The 21,434-nt window shown below is 32.2% G+C and overlaps 6 protein-coding genes across 21 annotated transcripts in view; 3 read left to right on the plus strand and 3 right to left on the minus strand.

Moving 5' to 3' along the window:
- LOC117217656 (tachykinin-like peptides receptor 99D) overlaps positions 1-10,347 on the plus strand; it is a 227,025-nt gene extending 216,678 nt beyond the window's left edge. For 4 of the 5 annotated variants that reach the window (XM_033465438.2, XM_033465430.2, XM_033465454.2 and 1 more), the window contains exon 7: positions 3,424-4,251. In XM_033465438.2, the coding sequence (XP_033321329.1) occupies positions 3,424-3,775 (352 nt within the window). In that variant the 3' untranslated portion in view covers positions 3,776-4,251. Of the gene's footprint in view, positions 1-3,423; positions 4,252-7,999 lie in introns of those variants that run through there. The other variant, XM_033465462.2, reaches the window with a different exon arrangement.
- Positions 1-12,083, minus strand: part of LOC117217646 (uncharacterized) — a 34,663-nt gene extending 22,580 nt beyond the window's left edge. For both annotated transcript variants that reach the window (XR_004489608.2, XM_033465415.2), the window contains exon 1: positions 11,581-12,083. The gene's annotated coding sequence lies outside the window, so the exon portion shown is untranslated. The remainder of the gene's footprint in view (positions 1-11,580) is intronic.
- LOC117217722 (peptide deformylase, mitochondrial) lies at positions 10,917-12,994 on the minus strand. Its single transcript, XM_033465547.2, has 3 exons — positions 12,565-12,994; positions 12,098-12,475; positions 10,917-11,535 (listed from the first exon to the last, which is right to left on the minus strand). The coding sequence occupies exons 1-3, from the start codon at positions 12,802-12,804 to the stop codon at positions 11,428-11,430; spliced, it is 726 nt and encodes a 241-aa protein (XP_033321438.2). The 5' UTR covers positions 12,805-12,994; the 3' UTR covers positions 10,917-11,427.
- Positions 12,995-13,160: 166 nt separating this feature from the next.
- Hibch (3-hydroxyisobutyryl-CoA hydrolase) lies at positions 13,161-16,618 on the plus strand. Of its 6 annotated transcripts, none has more exons than XM_033465516.2 (10): positions 13,161-13,286; positions 13,373-13,431; positions 14,181-14,305; positions 14,373-14,460; positions 14,838-14,908; positions 15,006-15,241; positions 15,315-15,556; positions 15,630-15,849; positions 15,906-16,096; positions 16,180-16,618. In XM_033465516.2, exons 3-10 carry the CDS (start codon positions 14,303-14,305, stop codon positions 16,308-16,310), a joined length of 1,182 nt encoding a protein of 393 aa, XP_033321407.2. In that variant the 5' UTR covers positions 13,161-13,286; positions 13,373-13,431; positions 14,181-14,302; the 3' UTR covers positions 16,311-16,618. The 6 variants fall into 6 exon arrangements, with proteins under 6 accessions (XP_033321407.2, XP_033321366.2, XP_033321381.2 ...); XM_033465475.2 differs by adding an exon at positions 13,504-13,640 and having other exon boundaries at positions 13,231-13,431; XM_033465490.2 differs by adding an exon at positions 13,509-13,640 and having other exon boundaries at positions 13,231-13,431.
- Positions 16,619-17,098: 480 nt separating this feature from the next.
- Sar1 (Secretion-associated Ras-related 1) lies at positions 17,099-19,159 on the minus strand. Of its 3 annotated transcripts, none has more exons than XM_033464886.2 (6): positions 19,023-19,159; positions 18,517-18,613; positions 18,206-18,325; positions 17,982-18,047; positions 17,684-17,919; positions 17,099-17,612 (listed from the first exon to the last, which is right to left on the minus strand). In XM_033464886.2, exons 2-6 carry the CDS (start codon positions 18,557-18,559, stop codon positions 17,496-17,498), a joined length of 582 nt encoding a protein of 193 aa, XP_033320777.1. In that variant the 5' UTR covers positions 18,560-18,613; positions 19,023-19,159; the 3' UTR covers positions 17,099-17,495. The 3 variants fall into 3 exon arrangements, with proteins under 3 accessions (XP_033320777.1, XP_033320771.1, XP_033320785.1); XM_033464880.2 differs by having other exon boundaries at positions 18,887-19,028; XM_033464894.2 differs by lacking the exon at positions 19,023-19,159 and adding an exon at positions 18,808-18,932.
- On the plus strand, positions 19,051-21,433 carry mRpL1 (mitochondrial ribosomal protein L1). 4 transcript variants are annotated; one of them, XM_033487231.2, is made up of 8 exons: positions 19,051-19,191; positions 19,821-20,013; positions 20,084-20,294; positions 20,400-20,579; positions 20,644-20,758; positions 20,831-20,949; positions 21,028-21,125; positions 21,247-21,433. In XM_033487231.2, exons 2-8 carry the CDS (start codon positions 19,829-19,831, stop codon positions 21,389-21,391), a joined length of 1,053 nt encoding a protein of 350 aa, XP_033343122.2. In that variant the 5' UTR covers positions 19,051-19,191; positions 19,821-19,828; the 3' UTR covers positions 21,392-21,433. The 4 variants fall into 4 exon arrangements, with proteins under 4 accessions (XP_033343122.2, XP_033343132.2, XP_033320760.2 ...); XM_033487241.2 differs by having other exon boundaries at positions 19,132-19,241; XM_033464869.2 differs by lacking the exon at positions 19,051-19,191 and adding an exon at positions 19,284-19,599 and having other exon boundaries at positions 21,252-21,433.
- Position 21,434: the final 1 nt, after the last annotated feature.

Genomic DNA, 21,434 nt, shown 5'->3' on the forward strand with positions numbered 1-21,434 from the left:
TTTTATGTTCATTTTGTTAGCCAATGGCCACTTCGATATTTACACGGAGGATAGTTTAATACCAGCTGTAGAATGTTAGAGAGAAAATATACACTTGATTAATAAAATTACTAGAACCACAATATAAGAATTATTTTTGTTTATGTGATGGATATTGTTGACTACAGTATATTTGCAGCAGTGTAGCTAGGTTTGTATTCAAAAATTCTTTAAATATACATAAAAATTAAATATAAATTAAATATAAATTGCTAAATTGATTTGCCTTGACTTAAAAACATTTTATATATCGTTATAACTGGACTCTACGGATGTTATAAAATATATAATTTTATAACACTTTCATAAAATATATAATTTTATAACACTTTCATAAAATATATAATTTAATAAAGAATATTAAACTATATATCCTTCTTAACGAGTTAGCTGGTTTTGACGAGTATACTCGTCGTGAAGAAATGACATTTTGTGTCGTGTAACAGCTCTACCTGGTTAATACAGATTATTTTTATTCTGCATTAAAATCCGCAGTGTAATCACAGCTTCAGGGGAAACTTGGGTGGCTACCTTCAGGTGAATCAGCCTGTACGCTTGAAGATAATGATGCAACGAGGTAGAAAATCTAATGGAACCACAAACAGTAGCTTCTACTGTAAATTCGATGTATCTAGATGTTTCGTCTATATAGACTATTTCTAAGATGTTTAAGACGAATTTAAAGAAACTAAATTAACGTAAAAGAAAAGGGCTTTGCTCTAAACGTCCCGTCGCGGCGTCGTCGTATCAATTTCCTGTTGCCATAATACAATTCACACTGCCTTTACTATCGCGGTAGATCGTTTAATTTGAGTATATTTATTTGTTTATGTTCAGTGCCAACATTCCCATTTATTCTTCGTTCTTATGCCACGAGTTTACGAACGTTGCCGAAACACTTTCTAGACTTCAATAAAAATACGAATACGTTCCATTGAGTCGTACCAACTATAAATATACAGAGAAGCTTATCGATATGTCCCGATCTCTTTCACCGAAATGCTAATGTTCATTGTTTATAAAACAACTAATCAATCATGTTTTCACGGCGAGCGGCACAATAGAACCGAAACATTGATTAATGAACGAAAAATTCTGAAAACTCGCCGGTGATGCATATTTCCTGAACTGTTCGTACATCGTAACTCCACAGTTCGCTCTGCAGGAACAATGTTGATAAATAGTTCGATCGCGACGCGACAAAATTCTTCGCTCGACGTTTTTCTACGGATAAATTATTCGAACTAAATTGCAGATCCTTGCGCAAAATAAAATGCTTGTACGTTACTTGTACGAAAAGGAAGTTCAATGGAAATTTATCTTTTACGCGAATCGTTTTAATTGTTCGAAAATAACGTGCTCATACTCTAAAATCTTTTTCCATGCTTTTATCCGTTCCGATTTTTTTAGATTTACATAAAACTTGCTATTTCGTATTTGCAATTAAGACCAGCTATTAACAGGATAAATATCGCGAACTTACACTTTGATGCAAGTTAAACGTTTCAATTTAGCCTTTGCAAAAAACTGGAGCACAACGGAGACAGTTCCGCGTCACGTCGTTATTAGACTTTGAAAACTTTCGCGGATCGTTCAAGATAAGCACCACTGACTTCGCGACAGTTTTTTGATTATTTGTCACTTAAATTACGGAAGTTCTTACGATATAACCGTGATCATGATACTTCAAGCCAGACACTCGTAAACGTGTAAGACGGACGTGATAAAATAAAGTGACGCGTCATCGTATGTAGATAAACATTGATTTCATCTAATTACTTACAAGTGTGTTTCATAATATTTCATAATATTGCACGACGTTCCATAACATCTTAAAACTATCATTTCCTCCCTGCTTCAATGGCCATCACGTACACTTGTTTACTACTATTATCTCAGTTCATTGAGTTTATCATTATATCAGATATTAACACTAATGCTATTAAAACTGTACGATTATCGTCGATTCACTTATCATGAAATCTACAAAAAAATCACATTTCAGCGAAATGAAGACTGCTTAAAACAGTATCTGACTTTAATTACATTGAAATTTTGCGAACTTATCTACAGTGGCCCACAGAAATGTTCGTACATCTTTTAAAACACAATAAATTTTTCAAAACTGAACTAAATGATTTGAATTTTTTTTATATGATAGAGGGACTAGTCTATTAAACGATGGCTAAAAAGCTTTTTTTTTCATTTTGATATTACTTGATATGAAAAGAAAAAATTAAAAACCCTTTTTTTTAACTTTTTCATCTGAGCCTATAACGGAAATTTAAAAAATACCTTTTGTAGATCTCAGGTAACTTGTGTGTGCTATTTTTACGTAAACCGATTTTGATGAAATTTTCAACATGCATATAAGTTACCAAGATCTACGAGAGACATTGTTTAAATTTCCGTTATAGACTCAGATAAAAAGTTAAGAAACGAGAACTTATTTTTTTTTTTTGTCATTCCAAGTAATAGCAAAATTTAAAGAAAGCATTTTGGTCATCGTCTGTCTAGTCCCGCTATCATCTGAGAAAAATTCAAGTCCCTTAGTCCAGTTTTAAAAATGTTATTGCGTTTTAAAAGGTGTACGAACACTGTTGTGGACCACTATAGGGTGTACACCTTGCATAAAACTTTCATATGGTACACACGAGGTTCTAAACTAAAGGTGAACAGCGTTTTTCTTAAAAATATCACTGTTACGTAGTAAAAAAAATCCGGAAAGTTCTCGCTTCGTGACTTGTTCAATACTTCGAACGCAGCTCGAGTCCGTCCGAACCTTCTGTCAAAGTCTCGTGCTGCAGGCTCTCGAACTTCGCGCCGTCATCTCTCATTGGTCAGTGTTTTTCGTTAATAACTCGTAAACAAAGTCGCAGATTGCATTTGCGCAAAGGAAAAAGTTACTTCAAATGACCTCAGCTACCCCTCATTTCCGACTGTTAAAATAATTGTGGAACACCCTGTATATTGCTTATATGAAATTTAAATGTTACCCAAGTGTAATAAAAACCTGCCAAGATCACCTTTCAACGAAACGGAAACTGCATAAAACATATACCGTATGCAATGGTATTGAATTTTGTTGTATTAAGAATTCTAAAATCCATCTAAATTTTTTATATAATACTTATGTCCTGTCTGGATCAACCGATCCGGAACAACCTACATCTACTCGGTTTCGTGACGTACAAAATTATATATATATTTTTGTATTTTATAAAATGTAAAAGTATTTACATACAGAAAGAGAGAAAAAGAGAGAGAGAGAGAGAGAGAGGGAGAGGTGGGGAGAGAATTAATATATATATATTTTTGTATTTTATGATTTTATGCGAGATGAGAGAAAATTTGTTGAAATAAAACTGTCCCGAATTTGTCCAGATTTCGGCGAGGGTTCGCGCATTTCTTTTCCTGGTGTCCATGGATACGAGTGCCTCTAGAGCCGGCGTTGTCCCGATCAGAAGCAGTAACCTCGCGGTATAGTTGCACCGGAAGTCCGCAGACGAACACCAGGATATCACGGAACGGTACGTCTTCCCGCACGTCCTCGGACCGTCCTTGCACTACATCGTCTTCGACATCCACGAGCGAATCGCGCTTCGATCACGACGATGGTCAAACGAATAAACGGGGTTCATCGATAAATTTGAACGAGATCTCTAACGATGTAGCCGTGGGTGAAATCGATGTAAAACCACAGAGCACGGTAACGATATCGAAGCAGCGAAATTGAACTCGTTTGTCGACATCACGGTAAAACAGTTGCGATCGCGCGAGATAGTTTGTAAGTACTGATTCCAACGAAGTGAAAGAAAAACGAGAAAACACAAAAGAAAAAGAAAGTCAGACGAATGTATGCTTCAAATTTACGATCGCGTACCAATTATCGAGAATCTGCCGAATCGATTGAACTTATAACGAACAAATGGTATCGTGGACCATTGAATCTACTCCAGATTTGCAAGAACTCTGAAATAGGGATATAAGAATTCATATACATCAAAAAGATTGATTATTGCCAACGATATACACAATCATTCTTTTCCGTAAATAATGTTAAGAGAACGATATCGACAAATATGAGAATTCTTATGATTGATGTTTGATCTTTTACCTAGAACATGAAGCACAATATTATAGTCACCTGAGGAAAGGCAATGTAATGTCAAAGCATATCGATAATAAATTTTCTATATCATTTAAACGAAAGATGAAGTTGCTTATAACATATCGCAGGCCCTATTAACGTGTAAACAATATCTAGAATTCATGAACGACGCGAGACCAGGGATCCTAACCCTAACCCGAACCCGGTTTTGCTCTCAGTTACGTAGAGTAACCCGCGTAATCGGGGTTAACCCGCTCTTACGACGGATTAATGTATCCCAAGAGAATATATTGAATTTGATCAGAATATTATTCATTAGAGAATTTGTTTATATCTGTTTATTATTGCGTCCGCTTTTTTGATACAATTCTTTTAGTTCAAAGAGTTTACTGTGCGATGTTCACGATATTATAATGTTAAGCAACCTATTTTATTAATTTCTACAATGCGACATTCTTTGCGGCAAAGAATAAAACAGCTTTTTTCGCAGCTAGGATTATTTCTCGCGGATAAAAATGATCCGTGCTAGTCTACGCGGCAAACCACTAAAATGTATTAGTTTTCGCAGCGGAAAACACAACATGTTTGTTAGTCTCCGTCGCTACATGTAAAGAAAATGCTACTATTCGACAGAAAAATCGATACGTACAACTTTTTTCTTGTGCATAAAGTCTAATGTGCTAGTCCTCGTAAGAAAACTGAGACATGTTACTTTTCTATAACGCGCGTCTATTTGATGAAATGATGACTTGAAATTTTAGAAATTAAAAATAACTTACTGTTGATCTTGTTTTACATCCATTTACATTAAATGAGAAATATCGACGAACAGGATGTTCCATTGTACATTATATTATATAACAAAACGAAAAAGATACAATCTGAAGAACATACTGAAGAAGATAAAGCGCGCTTCTTCCGCAACTGATCAAGACAAGACCGTCGACAGTAACAAAACAAAAGAGAATTTCCCTCTAAAACAATTGCAATCTAGAATATAATAGAATATTCCCATAGTATTCGATGACAACATTTGTCTAATCGAAGTAAAAAGATTAACAGATTCAACCATTCTTTTCGTAGCTTTATCCCACATCTGTAACAGATTTCAAGAACGGATTGACTGGGTTACCAGCAGCCGCTCTTACGGGTTACACAGAGCCGAACCCGGTTACATACTATTATACATATATGTATACCTATCTAATAACCGGCTCTTATAACCTTCCTGTAATAACCAGGTTACGGATTGGGTTATGTTACCCGGTCTTAACGGGACGACTTAGGAGCAGTTCTCCCGCGGGTTACTGTCGGGGGTTACTGTAACCTGCCTCGGTTAACCAGGTTATGGTTAGGGTTGAGATCCCTGCACGAGGCAGCTTTAGAGTGAAACGATTTTTAAAAAATGAGGTGGTGTAATAATTGCTGTAAAGACTAAAATCATTAACGACTTTTATAGAGTACTGCAGAATCCTCGATAATATCATTTTTGTCAAGATGCTCGAATTTCGCAAAATTTTATCGAAATTTTTGTAAAATTTGAAGAAGAAAAATTTCCAGCTGACTCGAAAATGCAGCGAATGTCACGTTACAGTAGTTGGGGCGTGCAAATCAGTGATTAAATGGAATGCCATATATCTACACGCATAAGCTCCATCTAAGTCAGGTATAAAGCCTGCTTAGCTATTAGCATATCAGTGAATCTTATCACTCGTTGGACTAATTTACGAGTTCGCCGTAACTCCGTCGACAATAGTAAATACACATTTCTGTGTTATTCTACATCATTGTAGTTCGTCAACAAGGTCACTCGTATTATACTTCGGCTCTTCTATAGAACAGTTGTGTTCGAGAGGATATTATCAGATCTTCTAAAGTACCTGAACGGCAAAGATAAAAATTCATGCCCTTAATTACGTTATTCAATCGCATCCTTTCGCTCGATTGGCGGTACTACTTTTTGTCGTTGGCGAGGCAATGGCCAATGAAAAGAACAAGATAGTGTCTACTGTCACAGACCATTTCGCTACGTTCTTCGAGTATCGTAATGTAAAAGAAAATACGATTTCCGCGTTGAAAAGAAAGTATTTCGAATTTCCACTTTGCTCGTGACTTCCTTTAACTACTCTCGCAATGTTTTTCGTTTTTAAATGCTTTTCACGCGTTCCTTTGTACATCTAGCTACCTTTTACACGCATTCTTGCAGCAGATGTTTCATATTCACCCTTTCTTTTATTATTTATTTAGTTCCTGTTAATCGCATTAACAGTGGAGTTATTGTTAGACTGTAGATTTTATCCGTTTAAGACAGAAATTACCCGATCAAATACAAAACGGTAAAATCATTTGAAGAATTCGAAAGTATTATTGCACTGTTTTCTGTTAATTGAAAATTATTAAGACCCGAAATAAAGGTCTACGTAATTTCTATATTTTGCACAGAATATTTATTTAGCATGGAAATCCGCAATCTAGTTATCAACACTTAATCAGATTACAATTGAAAAGTCGAGTTGTATGACACCAGCTACTTTTTCAATTTTTTTATATTTTGCAGATCTTAATTAAATTGAGAAGATATAATACATTATATAGGATATGATACATTAGTGTTTCAATTGATTTTAATTTCAGAAGTAATTTAAATCAAAATTGTTTAACATTATTTAACACAACTGCGAGCAGTGTCTTTCTCGAATCAGAGATTAATAATCGCTAAATTTTATTAAGTTTCCTAATTATGTTTACAATAAAAATAGCAGTTGCATTTATAATTTCATAAGATATACATATTTCTAATATTCATGACTTCAAGTTTACTCAGCATTCGTCGGACAGAGATAGCGTTTCACAATGGATTGCTCCATCAGTTTGATCAAATTTTCTCGCGCAATCCCGTGTTTCATTCCACCTTTCATTACCTCCTTTCTCCTTCTAAACATTGAAATTCAACACGCGCCAGTGGCACCCTGTTTCCGGAAGCAATAAGGAGAAATTATTGATCATTAAGTAAAGGAATTTATGGGATCATTTGGGAAAGTCTTTAAGATCTACAACTTGTCTTGGATAGCATCATTTTACGTAATACTATGCTGTTCAATACAAGCCGAAGAGCTTACGGACAGTTTCCCATGCAGCACTGTTGCTTGGGGTAGTATCCTTCGCCCACATAGCTTCGTTGGTAACTAATGAGTAGCCTCGATACAAATAACCAACGATCAAATATTGTTACTAACTTGGCTACGTGATGGTACAGTGCTCTCATTATTTAAACTCGCGATATTAGTATCACCAAGTAACTGTTGCTCCACCTCATTTTCAAATTCATGGTGTTTTATGGGAAGGGTTTGATTCTGTTACAAATCATCCTATTAGGTTGTATTATGTGAAATGTTCGATTTTTTGGTATCTAAAATGCCATGTACAATTTACAATTTACACGTTTGTCTAATTAGCCACGTTTCACCTATATCTTTTTCTGATGTTTTGCTAAACATCTAAATAACTTTGTTCAACCAGGAAACTTGTATGGATTGAGAAACTATTGAAAACGTTCTCACCGAGGAAAAGTCATCGAACAATAAAATCCGACATTTCATACGTTACAACTCATTGTTAGTTGTGAAGTACCTATCTCGCAAGAAAGGAATAGTCACCTTACCGTCATTAAAATCAAAAACCGAAAGCACCTAAAGATCATAGAACTTCTCCATAGATCTAACGACCGGTTGATTTCCACGTAATCCGACAAGTTTCGCTTGAAAATAAATTAGGAAGCGATTAGTAGAGAGATCGATACGCAAGAATCCTTGTATCGATGCAAACAAGCCCTATTTCTAATTTCAATAGGCACGGCGCGAATACCGTTGAACCTGCAATCGTCGAGAGGTGGAAACGATCGTTTTCTGGCCCATCATCGGGGAAGAAAATGGAAAAACGCGCAAACTAGCGGCCACGTGTCTTGACAAGAGGAGGACACGTCTCATCAACAACGAGTACACACCTGGATATAAGGGTACATATCTTAAGCGGTCGCGTTCAATGCGCGCGCGCGCGCGCGCGAGAGGGAGAGAGAGAGAGAGAGATTCACCGAATACAAGAGGATCAGAAGAAAACTCCTCCCTTACTATTCGACACCCGTTATTGACCAGGACGAAAGCTCAAACACCGTTGTATCTATGCGATGTAAATGTTGATTACGTGCTAAGGATTAATCAGAGTTTCTGTTTCGATGTAAATACCATTAAATCGAGCTTCGAAACCGGTGTGATCACGACAAATAGTTGGCGCTGGAAATCCGCTACAGTTTCACAGATTTTCTGTTTGCCTGGAGCAAACGCGCTATAGTGACTATACCACAGTAACTATTTTGGCTACGCGAGCACAAGGACTGAGAATGAGTTTGTCTCTTTTTCTATGTTGAACAACCTGTGATATTGACTTCCATTAATTAACCCTTTTGTTGATAATAATGATTGCAGTTAATTTAGTCGTATTGTCTCATTGATTAACGAGCTCGTTACTTATTTTTGAACTTTGATTGTTCTGATTTACGTACACTTGCCGACGAAGCTTAAGAAACGCTCATTTTTTAATTTTCAATTTGAAGAAATTCTGTTTATTTCTACAATTCGTTTTATTTGTCGTATGCATTAAATAAAACAATATTGCAATATGAACAACGCGTCATATGCTTCGCTATAATATGTACTTTTAATTTAAGAAGACGTATATTTATCGAAATATCAAATTTTACTCAAATCATAACGATACGTAAAGTTTGTTAACTTTTGTCGGTAAACGTGTATCTTACTATTTTGATTTTTAAACAATGTGCGGGAAGAGCTAGATGATTTGACTGGGAATGAAAGAGCATAAAATAGAAGTAAAATATCATTTCGTTATTATCATTTTGGAACCGTCTATCCCTATTCATAATTTACTCTATGCATAAAATGTAATGGACCAATGATCTAAGTACTAACATTGTTTTTCGAAGAACGAAGTGAAACCAAGGAAACTTCCGCAAACGAAATACTTGCATTAAAATTGTACATTACCACATAGAGACAAACAGATTACTTGATTGTAAAAAGTATGGTGCTTAGTTTTATCGATCTCCGTGTTCCTATCGTGTGTATCAATAAACGTGATAGTCTGCATACTAAAGAATACTAATTTCCAATGGATAAAGATATTTCCTACTTCGAAAAATAGTTCCTCAAGAAACGCGAATTTTTCACTTGACTATATGCAATTCTTTCATGAAGTGTAAGAAAAGATTGAATAAGTTTTTACACAACACGAAAAGTGGATATTTGCACAACATTCTTCGTTAGGAATTAAAAAAATTTTAGAAATATGACATTTATGTCATTATATTTTTTTGCCGTAAAATATCGAATTCTGCTTTTGAAGCATACTAGTTATGAATCGAGTATATACTTTTATGTATTATACTGTTATTGTATTTTCATTGAAATAAATACTTAGAACTGCCAATATTATATTAAATGAATTAAATAATATAACAGAACTTCATGCTTTTTCAATATTAAGAAAATTTTAGTGATAAAGATTTCTTTTATCATCTTCGATTTATAATTTGTTTAAAAAATTGATGAAGAATTCTTCCCTCCCAAATTTATTTTATTGTTTGTGATTTGCAAAAAAATCTCGACTTCTATTTTCAAATTTCCTCTAACATAGTGCGGAGCAAAAATACTCTGGGAAAAACAAACGCTTTTTAATGTACTAGTTAAATAGAAATATACATATACAGACATTATTCTATTTAGTGTAATGAAAAATGTTATACGCAAAGGCAAGGAATGTATAAATTATTAAATATGTACAAAGATGTATGAGAATCAATCTAATTTATAAGTATTGGTTTTTGTTCATATGTAAATACTTTTAAAATTTCTAATGAGAATTACTAAATAGTGCACATAAAACATCATTTTGCATAATTTATTTGTTCAAAACAAGGCTAGCTTCCCTCAGCCAAGTACTTACTAAAAAAATAGTGTCAAACTTGGTTCCATAATTTACTTTAAAAGCTAAAAAATAAATAACATGAAATTTACTTTCGCGACTAGTAGAGTGTATACAGAAAAAAATGATGTTCTATGAGCATTAGACAGATGAAATGAAAGCAGAGAGATATATGATATCAAAATAAATACTTAATGTGATATTTGTATGTATTTTTTATGAAGTATTCAATATAGGTACTATATATACATACATATAAGATGAAGTATTTAATGATATTAAATTATTAAAAAGCTTATTAAGTAAAAACATGTTTTAAAAGATATGTAGTAAGGTATCAAATACTTTAGGTATCGTACTTCAATCAAATTTTTTTACTTCCCTTTATTGTAAAATATTATGGTTTTATCTGTTCCTAATTTGTAATTGTTAGTTTTATCAATGCTGTTATTCATATGAAAAAAGATAATATGAACATATTTTCAAATATTAAAATTGAGTTTCAGTAACATAATTTGTCTAAGAATGTCGTAATACACTAAATAAATAATCTGAAATACTGTTTCGTCCAATTTTTCTTATTTGTAGCTACTGAAGGAAATAAAAATTATATAATATTAATAAAAGGAAATGTTTTTTTTATATTCTACAATAGTGTAATCAAAATTGTATTTAATACCTGTAGCATATTACGAATAGTAAGAAATGACTCACTTAATTGCAAGTTATATATATAAGGATTCAAAACAATTCAATTTATTTTATAAAATTATTTTCAACTGTTATATTTTATCATATTGCCAGCACCTAAAGCTACACAAGAAATTATTTTAACTACCAATGAACGATTTAAGCTATTTTCAAAGTAAAAATTCTATCTTTATTTGCTGCTAACACATTAATTTCTTTTAAATTTCTCAAAATAGAGATCACAAGTTATTAATAAGTGACTAATTTAATTCACTGTTATTGTATTGTTTAATGTAAGTAACATTTATAACAAACTATATTCAAAATATGTTTTATAACAATTCAGTAAAAATATTTATTGAATTACATTCTGAATGTATACTATGACCTACTTTGATTCCTCTGAAATGAAACTTATGTCTGTTAGTTACATGTCATATGTATAGTAAGAATTATAACCCAGCAATGTGTGCATGAAAATAACCTATGTTTCACATTACACCTATTTTTTCGGAGATAATCAGACGATTATACTGGTAACGACAATCCTTTCAATATTGTACGAATTATTTTATATATCCCTATTGCAATTATTTTGCATAATATTTCAGTACTACTTTTCCTTTATTTATGTTTATATTTTCCCACATAGAACATTGAAATGTTGATGGTTCCATTTTATCAATATAAAGTATACCCTGAAATTAAAAGAATATGTAGATATATATAAATAATATATTCACCTGTTTTTTCTTAATCCTTAGGAATATTGTTTTCCATCAACCAGATAACCAAGAAAATGCATTATACGACGTTTCAGATATTGTTTTCATGAAACAATAAAATATCTTATACAAAAACAGTCTCATTAATTACAAAAATCTTATTAATAATTATCCTTTCTGTTATGAATCTAAAAAATTAAGAAAACAAGAGGAACGGTGCTTAACGTACACATATATGAAATTCACGAAACATAACTGCAAGGTGACAATTTTAAATACACGCGCATGCGTGTCAAATTCAAAAAAATTCGTACACCGATCGTGTAAACGCAAAAATGCCAATTTACTTATTAATAAATGCAACATCGTCAAGATTATTTCTGTCAAAAAATATGACACATAAACAATGCTACGATAATTTTACTAATTAATACTCATGTCGTGTGTAGTATTAATGTAATTATCATTGCTTTGACAGTGTGTATATTGTAGATCCTATTCCGGTTAACAAAATAACAATACAAATACTATTTACTTGTAAATGATCAATTTCATGTTGTATCACTCTGGCTACCCATCCTTCAGCTTTCCAAGAAAATGGAATCCCAAGTCGGTTTAAAGCTTTGATTTCAACTCCTTTTGCTCTTTTTACATCCGCCTCATAACCACAAACACTGCCACACATTTCAGTAAACATTACTTGTTCTGGATTTGTTATCTCCATGGTTGGATTAATGAAATATGTTAATGGAACTTGCTCCATTCGTAGGGCTTCCCTAATTCTTGGGTCAATTAATTTAATATAATGTTCTCTTATTTCTATGGCAAATACTTGCAAAGGAATACCAATTTGTGGTGCTGACAGTCCAGACATTTGGTACTTCTTCATTACATCTCTTAATTGATCAAGCATCTGTGACATTAAATATGAACTATATCCCCACTACTTCATATAACAAAGACAACATAATAATTGTTATACATCCAGTTATACGAAATTACCGTTTGAAATTTGCGCGTTTCTATTAATTTAAGATCCAATGGTGTCGATTTCATCCGTAGAACAGGGTCGCCAAGTTGACAAATGTGACTATAAGGCGGTGTTGACGGTTGGGGTTGGAATCGAAAAGAGTTTGCGAAAGCATTCTTAAGCGAATCAAAACTGAAATTTCGAGCACTACACTTGTGTGTATTTGATATGCATCGATTTATAACATAGTTATTGAATCTTATGAAACCCATTATGACACAGTACTAATCACATGTATTGAAATAGCCTTGTAAGTTCGGCCGTTGTACAAAACTAAATATATATGTATATTGGCAATACTTGTGGCAAAGATCACGAATGTACTACACATGATGTACCAAAATTAAGGTACTTTTGGTAAATGTGGGGTTCTTGAGATCATTTCAAGTAACTTTTTCCTCAGCGAAAATGGAATCCGCGGCTTTGTTTACGGGTTATTAATGAAAAATACCTATGAGAAGAAAGCTCGTCTAGCGCTAGGCGGCCGAGCCAATCAGCGGAACTGGGCTTCATCCACTCGTTACTTCGGCCATCTAGCGCTAGGCAAGCCCGTCTCTCATAGGTCAATGTTTTTCGTCAATAATTCGGTAAATACAGACGCGGATTGCATTTTCACTAAGGAAAAAGTTATTTCGAATAACCTAGAATAGCCTAACGAGGAATTCCACATTTCTCGGAAGTACCATAATTTTCGGTAAATTAATTTGGTTAATTTAATCCCTGTATAATTACTTCCCCGGGAAAGGCAGGCTATTATCAAAATTAATTTACTTCTTCAAGAGTTTCTATGACAAAGAGTATATCGAACAAGATTACGTCATCATCCATATTGTAAAAAGGTATGAATTATAAAATAAATATATACGGAAGAATATTCATGCTAATCAATCTACGAAACTATATTTTTGTAGTATAGTTGCACTCGCAACAATGCACACGATGCTATTTGGTGAATTTAAGCACCTACAGTAGAAATATATATATAAAGTAGTAAATACACTTATACTCTCTGGATTCTTACAAACAAGGCTAAACTCATGAATTAAGGGTATGTAACCTTGGTTACACATTGACCATTCCAATTGGTTTGGAAGATTTACCAGACTAGGGCATGTGTCCATCTGAAAATAAAACTCTCGACTCTCGAGGCTCGAGATGTACATATGTATATTCCAGGGCCACTTTCAGATAGCTACTCTCATAAAACAAATCAGTTTCGGATTAACGGAGGAGCTACGAAACTATAGACTATAGAGTAACTGTCGAGAGTTTTACTCTTAGATGGACATGCGCCTTTAGTTGCCAATACATTAATTGACAACATGAAATACTTCACACTATCAAACATAGTTATCAATTTTATATCATGTGAAATGAAAATATTTTGGACCACTATGTATAGAATAAATAATGAATATCATTGAGCGTAACATAAAAGTCATCTAAACTTGCCTTTAAAATCACCCACAATTTCAAACTAATAATTACTTTTTTCTAAAATAATGCAAATTTGAGAAGTAGAAATATTAGTAGAACTATTTTCCGCGTAATACGTAATTTATAACCTACATTCGGATACTCTGTTTAGAAATCTTACTGTATGCAGAGACAGACAGAGAGAGAGAGAGAGAGAGAGAGAGAGAGAGAGAGAGAGACGAATTTATAATATCAGTTTACATATTGTAGGAGTCAAAAGAATAACCGACAAAAATGGTAATTATTAATCATATATAAAATGTAGTTAATGATAAATAATATTAATACTTATTTCTTTTTTTAGTTTAAAAACGGTACGCTAAAACTCTGTTATATTGGGTCTAGAACAAAAAATAGTTTTAAACTTTTGTCAGTACAAACTTCAAATGTAGGTGAGGATATAAATGCTAAATTCAATGATATAAATCCAAAGCCCACCGTAATACCTAATACTGAGCCAATGCCTTCATCACCATATCCTACAGTACCATATCCAACGCAAGTGCCTGTAATAGAAGTACCAGGTCTTTTAGAGGATATATTTATTGCAATATTGACAAGATTAGAAATTATTTATATAATTATTAACAATAAAAGCATAGAAATTTAGTTATTTAATTCTTATGAGTTAAGAATAACTGGATAAATTGTACATTAATCATATAATAGATGCTCAAATCTATAGGCCCTATTGCTGAACCTTCTCTTCCACAATCCTATCCACAAACTGAACCTGCACCTGAAGCTAAACCACCTATTGAAATTCCAGTACCAAATAAAAATGCATCGTCACACAAAGATGTGGGAGCTAACAATGAAGAAGATGTATTGGTAAAAGATGTAAGTATATATTATCTTAAAGTTTATATTCATATCAATAAAAATATTTAAATGTAAGAACATTCATCATATTAATAATCTGTTTTTTAAAAATAAGTTTGGAAATACAGGCATTATAACATTAAATCGCCCAAAAGCTTTAAACTCTTTAAATTTATCAATGATTGAGAAAATATATCCTACACTCAAAAAGTGGGAAATTTCAAAAAAATTAGTAGTAATAGAAGGTGTGGGGGAAAAAGCATTTTGTGCCGGTGGTGATATAAAAGCTATTGCCCTTGCAGCAGATGAAAACAAAGAATTACGTGAAACATTTTTTAGAAAAGAATATATGTGAGTTATAAAAGAACTTAATATGCCTATATAAATGTCTTTACACATTTCAACTTCTTGTATATTTACCTAGCCAAAATCATTTAATTGGAACATATATAATACCTTATGTGGCTTTAATGAATGGGATAACTATGGGTGGTGGAGTTGGATTATCTGTCCATGGTAAATATAGAGTTGCAACAGAAAAAACTTTATTTGCAATGCCAGAAACTGCAATAGGATTATTTCCTGATGTTGGTGGATCATATTTTTTACCTAGATTGCAAGGAAGATTAGGCGTTTATCTTGGATTAACTGGAGAACGACTGAAAGGTAATATAGTTCATCCCATTTAGTCACTTAAGCAATTCTATACATTTCATACTATTTTAACATTTTACCGAAGGCATAGATGTATTACATGCTGGTATTGCAACTCACATTGTTCCTTCTGAGAATTTGTCGCAGTTAAAACAAGATTTATTAACATCCGAGTTTCCTGATGTTACAACAGTTTTGAACAAATATCAATTGAAAAATTTGGATAAACAATTTGCTTTAGCACCATATATGAAGCAAATTGAAAGATGTTTCTCTGCATCATCAGTGGAAGAAATAATAAAAAGGTAATTTATCTATAACACCTACTTTAATTGAATTTCAATTATTTCGTAATTTGAAGATTGGAAGAGGATAAATCTGAATGGGCAGAAAAAACCATACAAACATTGTTGAAAATGTCTCCAACATCATTAAAAGTTGCTTTGCTTGCTATGAAAAAAGGCAGCACACTGAATTTAGCAGAATGTTTGAAAATGGAATACAGATTAGCATGCAATTTGACTATATGTAAGACTACAGATTTCTATGAAGGTAATTATAGTTCTTAGTTTTTATTTGTAACTAGAAACAGTAATTTTAATGTTGTCATTATATACAAATTTGACTATGTGCAGGTGTGAGAGCAGTTGTAATAGACAAAGACCAAAATCCAAAATGGAAACCAAAAGATCTAAGCGATGTGTCTGATGCATATGTCAATAAACAATTTGAAAATTTCCCACAAGAAAAGGATTTATTACTTTAACATTATATAAAAATATGTGAACTATTATATTGTTTTATTATGAAACTGTATATATTCTATACTGTTTGTTATAAATCTTTTAATGATATTTTATTACATTTAATACAGTATACATTATTTAATTAAACTCCAATTTTTACACCTACATGTGATGTGAGGTAGTACTTAATACGTTAATGAGAAGCCAGCACAATATACAGGAACCATGTTAAATATAAAACAACATACTTTATTTATGTAAAATAACGAGCAGGACACCATAAGTACTTACAGTTTTATTGACACATTAAAAAATGTATTTTCTGGAACGCTAGTTTGATATTACTTTTTTAAAAGACAAATATACCTATATAACCGCAACTATACAGTAAAACTACATGGAAATTTCTATAGAACTAGAGATGATTTGATTTACGTATATTCTAACTTACAAACTGTTACTATTAACATTTTAAAAACCTTATGAAAATGTGGGACATAATAATTTCATAATGAAATATATTCATTTTCACTTATTGTAATGGATTAGTCAGAGTATTTTTACATTCTAAATCATGAATAATTGTTATTAATTGATCATAAAGTAATAAAAATCATATTGTGCCTCATTACCTAAGCATTTTATGAGTATGTTGACTTTAAAAGTATAAAAGGTATATCTATTTTAAATTTTTAATTTATAGAAATGTTCAGAAATAAAGAGATACCTAAATTTAAATAAAAATCTTTTGCAAATAATGTCATTTGAAACAAAAATATATATTATAGAAAATAACTTTGTAAAACACTTGAAATTCTTAAATAGTTTATTAATTTATTTATCAAAACGTTTATATCATTTTTCAGCATGTCAAGTATTTCCATAACATGATTTGCGAAACGATAGGAATTCACAGAACTTTTATGGAATTTAAAAAATTCATGTTGAATGTTGTAGGCTCCACATGTTAAAATGAAACAAATTAGTCCTATCGCGTGTTTGTAATGTATTTTTAAGACATTGTCTTTTTTACATATTTCCACTGTTCTGTATTTGTTACTGCAGTTCATATCTTGATATTCCATTCCTACTGCACAATTCTCATAAAGGATAATACACCTTCTGTACCGGTGTCCGATATGAATCAGTGAAAGGGAAATGTAATAAACTGCTAAGAATCGGAGAATTTAAATTATTGTGTGTATTCAGTCAATATACTGAGCGAGCCAGCGGAAGCCCTCACCATATCCTTGTCTTTTTAACACTGAGCACATAAATAATTCCAATGGACGACCAGGTATTTCATTGCGAGAAATTTTTCCCTAAAATTCGTCTATTTTAATAGCATTTCTAAATAAGAATAATTGTTCAATTTTTTATTTATATTACATACCTTTCCTGTTGTTTGACCATACAAATTAAAATAGTTTCTGAGTTCATCTTCTGATGCTGCACCTGGCTTATCAATTTTGTTACCTAGCACTAAAACTGGACATGCACTGAGTTGTTCATCAGTTAACAATGCATCAAACTCAGCTTTTGACTCAGGTAACCTTGATCTGTCACTTGCATCCACAAGGAATACTATTGCATCCACAGCTGGGAAGTAGTCTTTCCAAACTCTTCTTGCTATAATAATTTAAACCATTAAGTTTAGAACATTTATGTAATATTGGACTTTGTAATTATACCTTGAGGATGTCCTCCAAGATCAAATGTTGTGAACCTCATGTTTCCAATAGACAGTTCTTCTGATGCTGAAATACACAAGTGCATGTATTAGTACAAGATTATAGGATAATTAATTCAATTTATTTTATTAAAGAAAAATGTTAAAAAGTAATATCTGAAATTATTATATATAAAACGTAAGTTTTATACTATATAACAATAAATTAAGATTAATATTGATTACTTGGGTGCAATGTAGGCACATGTTGAGCTAGTCGATCGTCTTTGAGCATGTGAAGCAATGTGGTTTTGCCAGCATTATCCAAACCAAGGAACAGGAGCTTGCCACTCTTTTTCCAAAGTCCTAAGGATGAGTTAAAACATATAAAAAATAATAAGCAATTTATAGAGATAATGTTACAATGCTAATAACTGTCGAGAAAAGTGTTCCTTTCTATACACTCATTCTATGGTAAAGAATATACAACATTCTGTTGTATATACAACAAACAAAAGAACCCGTATTTTGAAAGTAATTATAAAACCTGCACTCACCAAGATAATTTAAAACTCCTGCAAACCAGTCCCAAATGAACATATTTGTGGATATGAGTGGACGTCACGTTCACTATGTACTAACTACTGAATGACTCTGCAACAATGAAAAGTTGACAAGATTATCTCTCTCTCGTCTGCAATTTTACAGTCAAATGAGATTTTTAACCTATTTTAATTTGGTACAGTCCAGAATGTATATATATTAAAATCAAATATATTGCAACAATATTAACAAATAATATAAAACAGTAGCAAATCTTTAAGCCAAAATAAATAGCAAATCAGTACCGCTTGTTACACTTGAAGACAAGAATAGAATGTAGCATATGATCAGTACACGATTACAATCAGAATACGACGGACTCACCAGATCTCAACCACTAATAACAGTGATAGAACCTTTCGTTCGCCACCACCAAAATGCAAAATTGCAGACGGGTCAGAAAAGCGTTCGCATTGTATAACTACGTCAAACCTGTTACTTCAACACTGGATTAACATACCCAACACGAAAAAATACGCGAAGATGCAGGAGACGGAGAAAAAGTGACTTTCTTCCTACAGAAAGCGCAGCTTTAGCGAGCCTAGTTGGCTGGCAGTTGGCACTGATGACGTCTACTTCCGTCAGCCATATTGTCTGAATAGTGCTGTTTCACAAGCGCGCGTTTTAAGGTCAATTACTATTAATTTTATACAATTCTTGAACTTACAACTTTGAACTGGTATCGTATTTTTAATATTTCCTCTTTTTTACTAATGTACATGATTATAGCTTATGATTGCAATAAAAAAAATCATTGTGTATATTTCAATGTTATGTAAAAGCGCGTACATACAGTGAAGGCACATATGCAGTAGATACTTATATACATATAAGTTTTTCGTATAAAAAAATTTTACAGTTTTATCACTTTAAATGCATTAATGTATTACTTTCACGGACTTAGGAATAGAGTCTGTGATTCCTTTAGTATTAGAAATTATAACATCCCTAGTATGTATCTGATGAATTTAGAAACTTTGTACCTATACTCCGTTCGTAGTTACTTTATATGTACCAAACAGTAATCATGTCGGCAGGTAAGGTATTTAGATTATAGTTTTTCTACTAAATTAAATAATTAAATATATTTATAATAATGTAGCTATAAAAAGTAATTTTCTGATATATTTTCCTTCTAATAATATCCGTATCACAAAACCGTCCGCATAATATGCTATGACAATATTTGTAACCTCAACGAAATAGCGAATAGTTTAGACGAAAGTATCTATGCATAAACATTTATAACTTTTTATAGGGTGGTTGATGAACAGTTTTCGTTCCACTTACAACCATATTTCTGGGTGCAATGTGAATTGTTTATTTATGCAAACACGAGAATATGCAGCTAGGAGAGGTACAAGAGACAAGAGAGAAGCCCTGAAGAAATCCAGGAAAAAGGCAATTCAAAATGTTCAAAAAGTTGGATATATTCCAAGCGGGAAAGAAGCGTGAGTATACCATATTGTGTATTCTTAAGATTTCTATAATTGCTAATTAGATAATTTTACAAAATTGTAGTAAGAAAAAAGTCATATTACAGTCACCTCTCACGTTAATAGATGACAGCTGGAAAAAGAAACCAGTTGATAATGTATGGATTTTAAAATATCATCGAAAACCATTTTATGCTTTCAAAGAAGCTATAGAATGTCATCGTGAAACAAATCATCCTACTATGTATAACAGACCTGATGCATATGTTAATGCCATATTTGCATTAAATTTACAGGTAAGAAATTGCAGTTTTATAAATAGCTAAACAAATGCAAAGTAATTAATTTATGCAACAATTTATTTTTTAACAAAACTGTCTTGTACGTAACTCTCATATCAGCGTGAAAAAAAAACTAAGTTCCTCGAAAAACTTACAAACTTAGTAGAAACACCACATCCATTCGATCAACAAACCAACAGGACAATATTAGCATTTTGTAAAAAAACAAGTGACATTGAAGATGCTATGGCAGCTGGTGCTAATCATGCTGGTGGGGTTGAAATTATTAGACAAATTCAAGTAAGTCAGCATGAATGTTTATTGAAATCATAGAAGATTGTAAACTTTTTTTGTAATTTTTTAGAATGGAAGTTTTGCTTACAAAGAGTACAGTTACATAGTAGCTCACGTAGATATTCTACCTGATTTATTGTTAATCAGGGGATTATTGAAACTCAAATTTCCACATGTGAAAATAGGTAAATAATTTTGTTTGAAGTATCAATTTTGTAACTATCGCTGTATATAATAATTATAAATTTATTTGTTAGGTAACTTGGGTACTGACATGGGCAACCTTGTTAAAAAATTTAAACAGGGAATGGTATACAAGTTGCAACCAAATCCTCACTTTAAAGAGTTTGGAACAATCGATTGCGCATTTGGCACGGTAAATTTGAATTTAAACTATATTTCTGCAATTCATGGAATTTTTTAAATTTAAATATAATACATTATTGATTTTTAGCTTAATATGGATATAGAACACTTGAAAGCAAATTTTGATGCTCTTATTAAAAACATTTATTCAGCGAGACCAAAACGTGATGCACAATTTATATTAAGGTACTCAAAGTATTTCTTATATAGACACATATATATGTATAATAGAGATTATTTAGCTTAGTTTTTGTAGCATTATTAGCATATGTCTAGAATTTCATAAATGTTTACAAATACTTTTTAGCGCAGAGATTACAAGTCCGCCATCTACAGAAATATTTAAACTTCAACTAGATGAATTTCTACCTAAACAACCAGTAAAGCAAGAGGCAGAAGAAGAAGAAGAAGGAAAAGAGAATATTGAAGACGCAGTTATTGCTTCACAATGAATGTATATCAAATGAATAAAATAATTATGATTAGTTACAAAAT

Source organism: Megalopta genalis, chromosome 17 (assembly GCF_051020955.1).
Source record: "Megalopta genalis isolate 19385.01 chromosome 17, iyMegGena1_principal, whole genome shotgun sequence".
Lineage (NCBI taxonomy): Eukaryota > Metazoa > Arthropoda > Insecta > Hymenoptera > Halictidae > Megalopta > Megalopta genalis.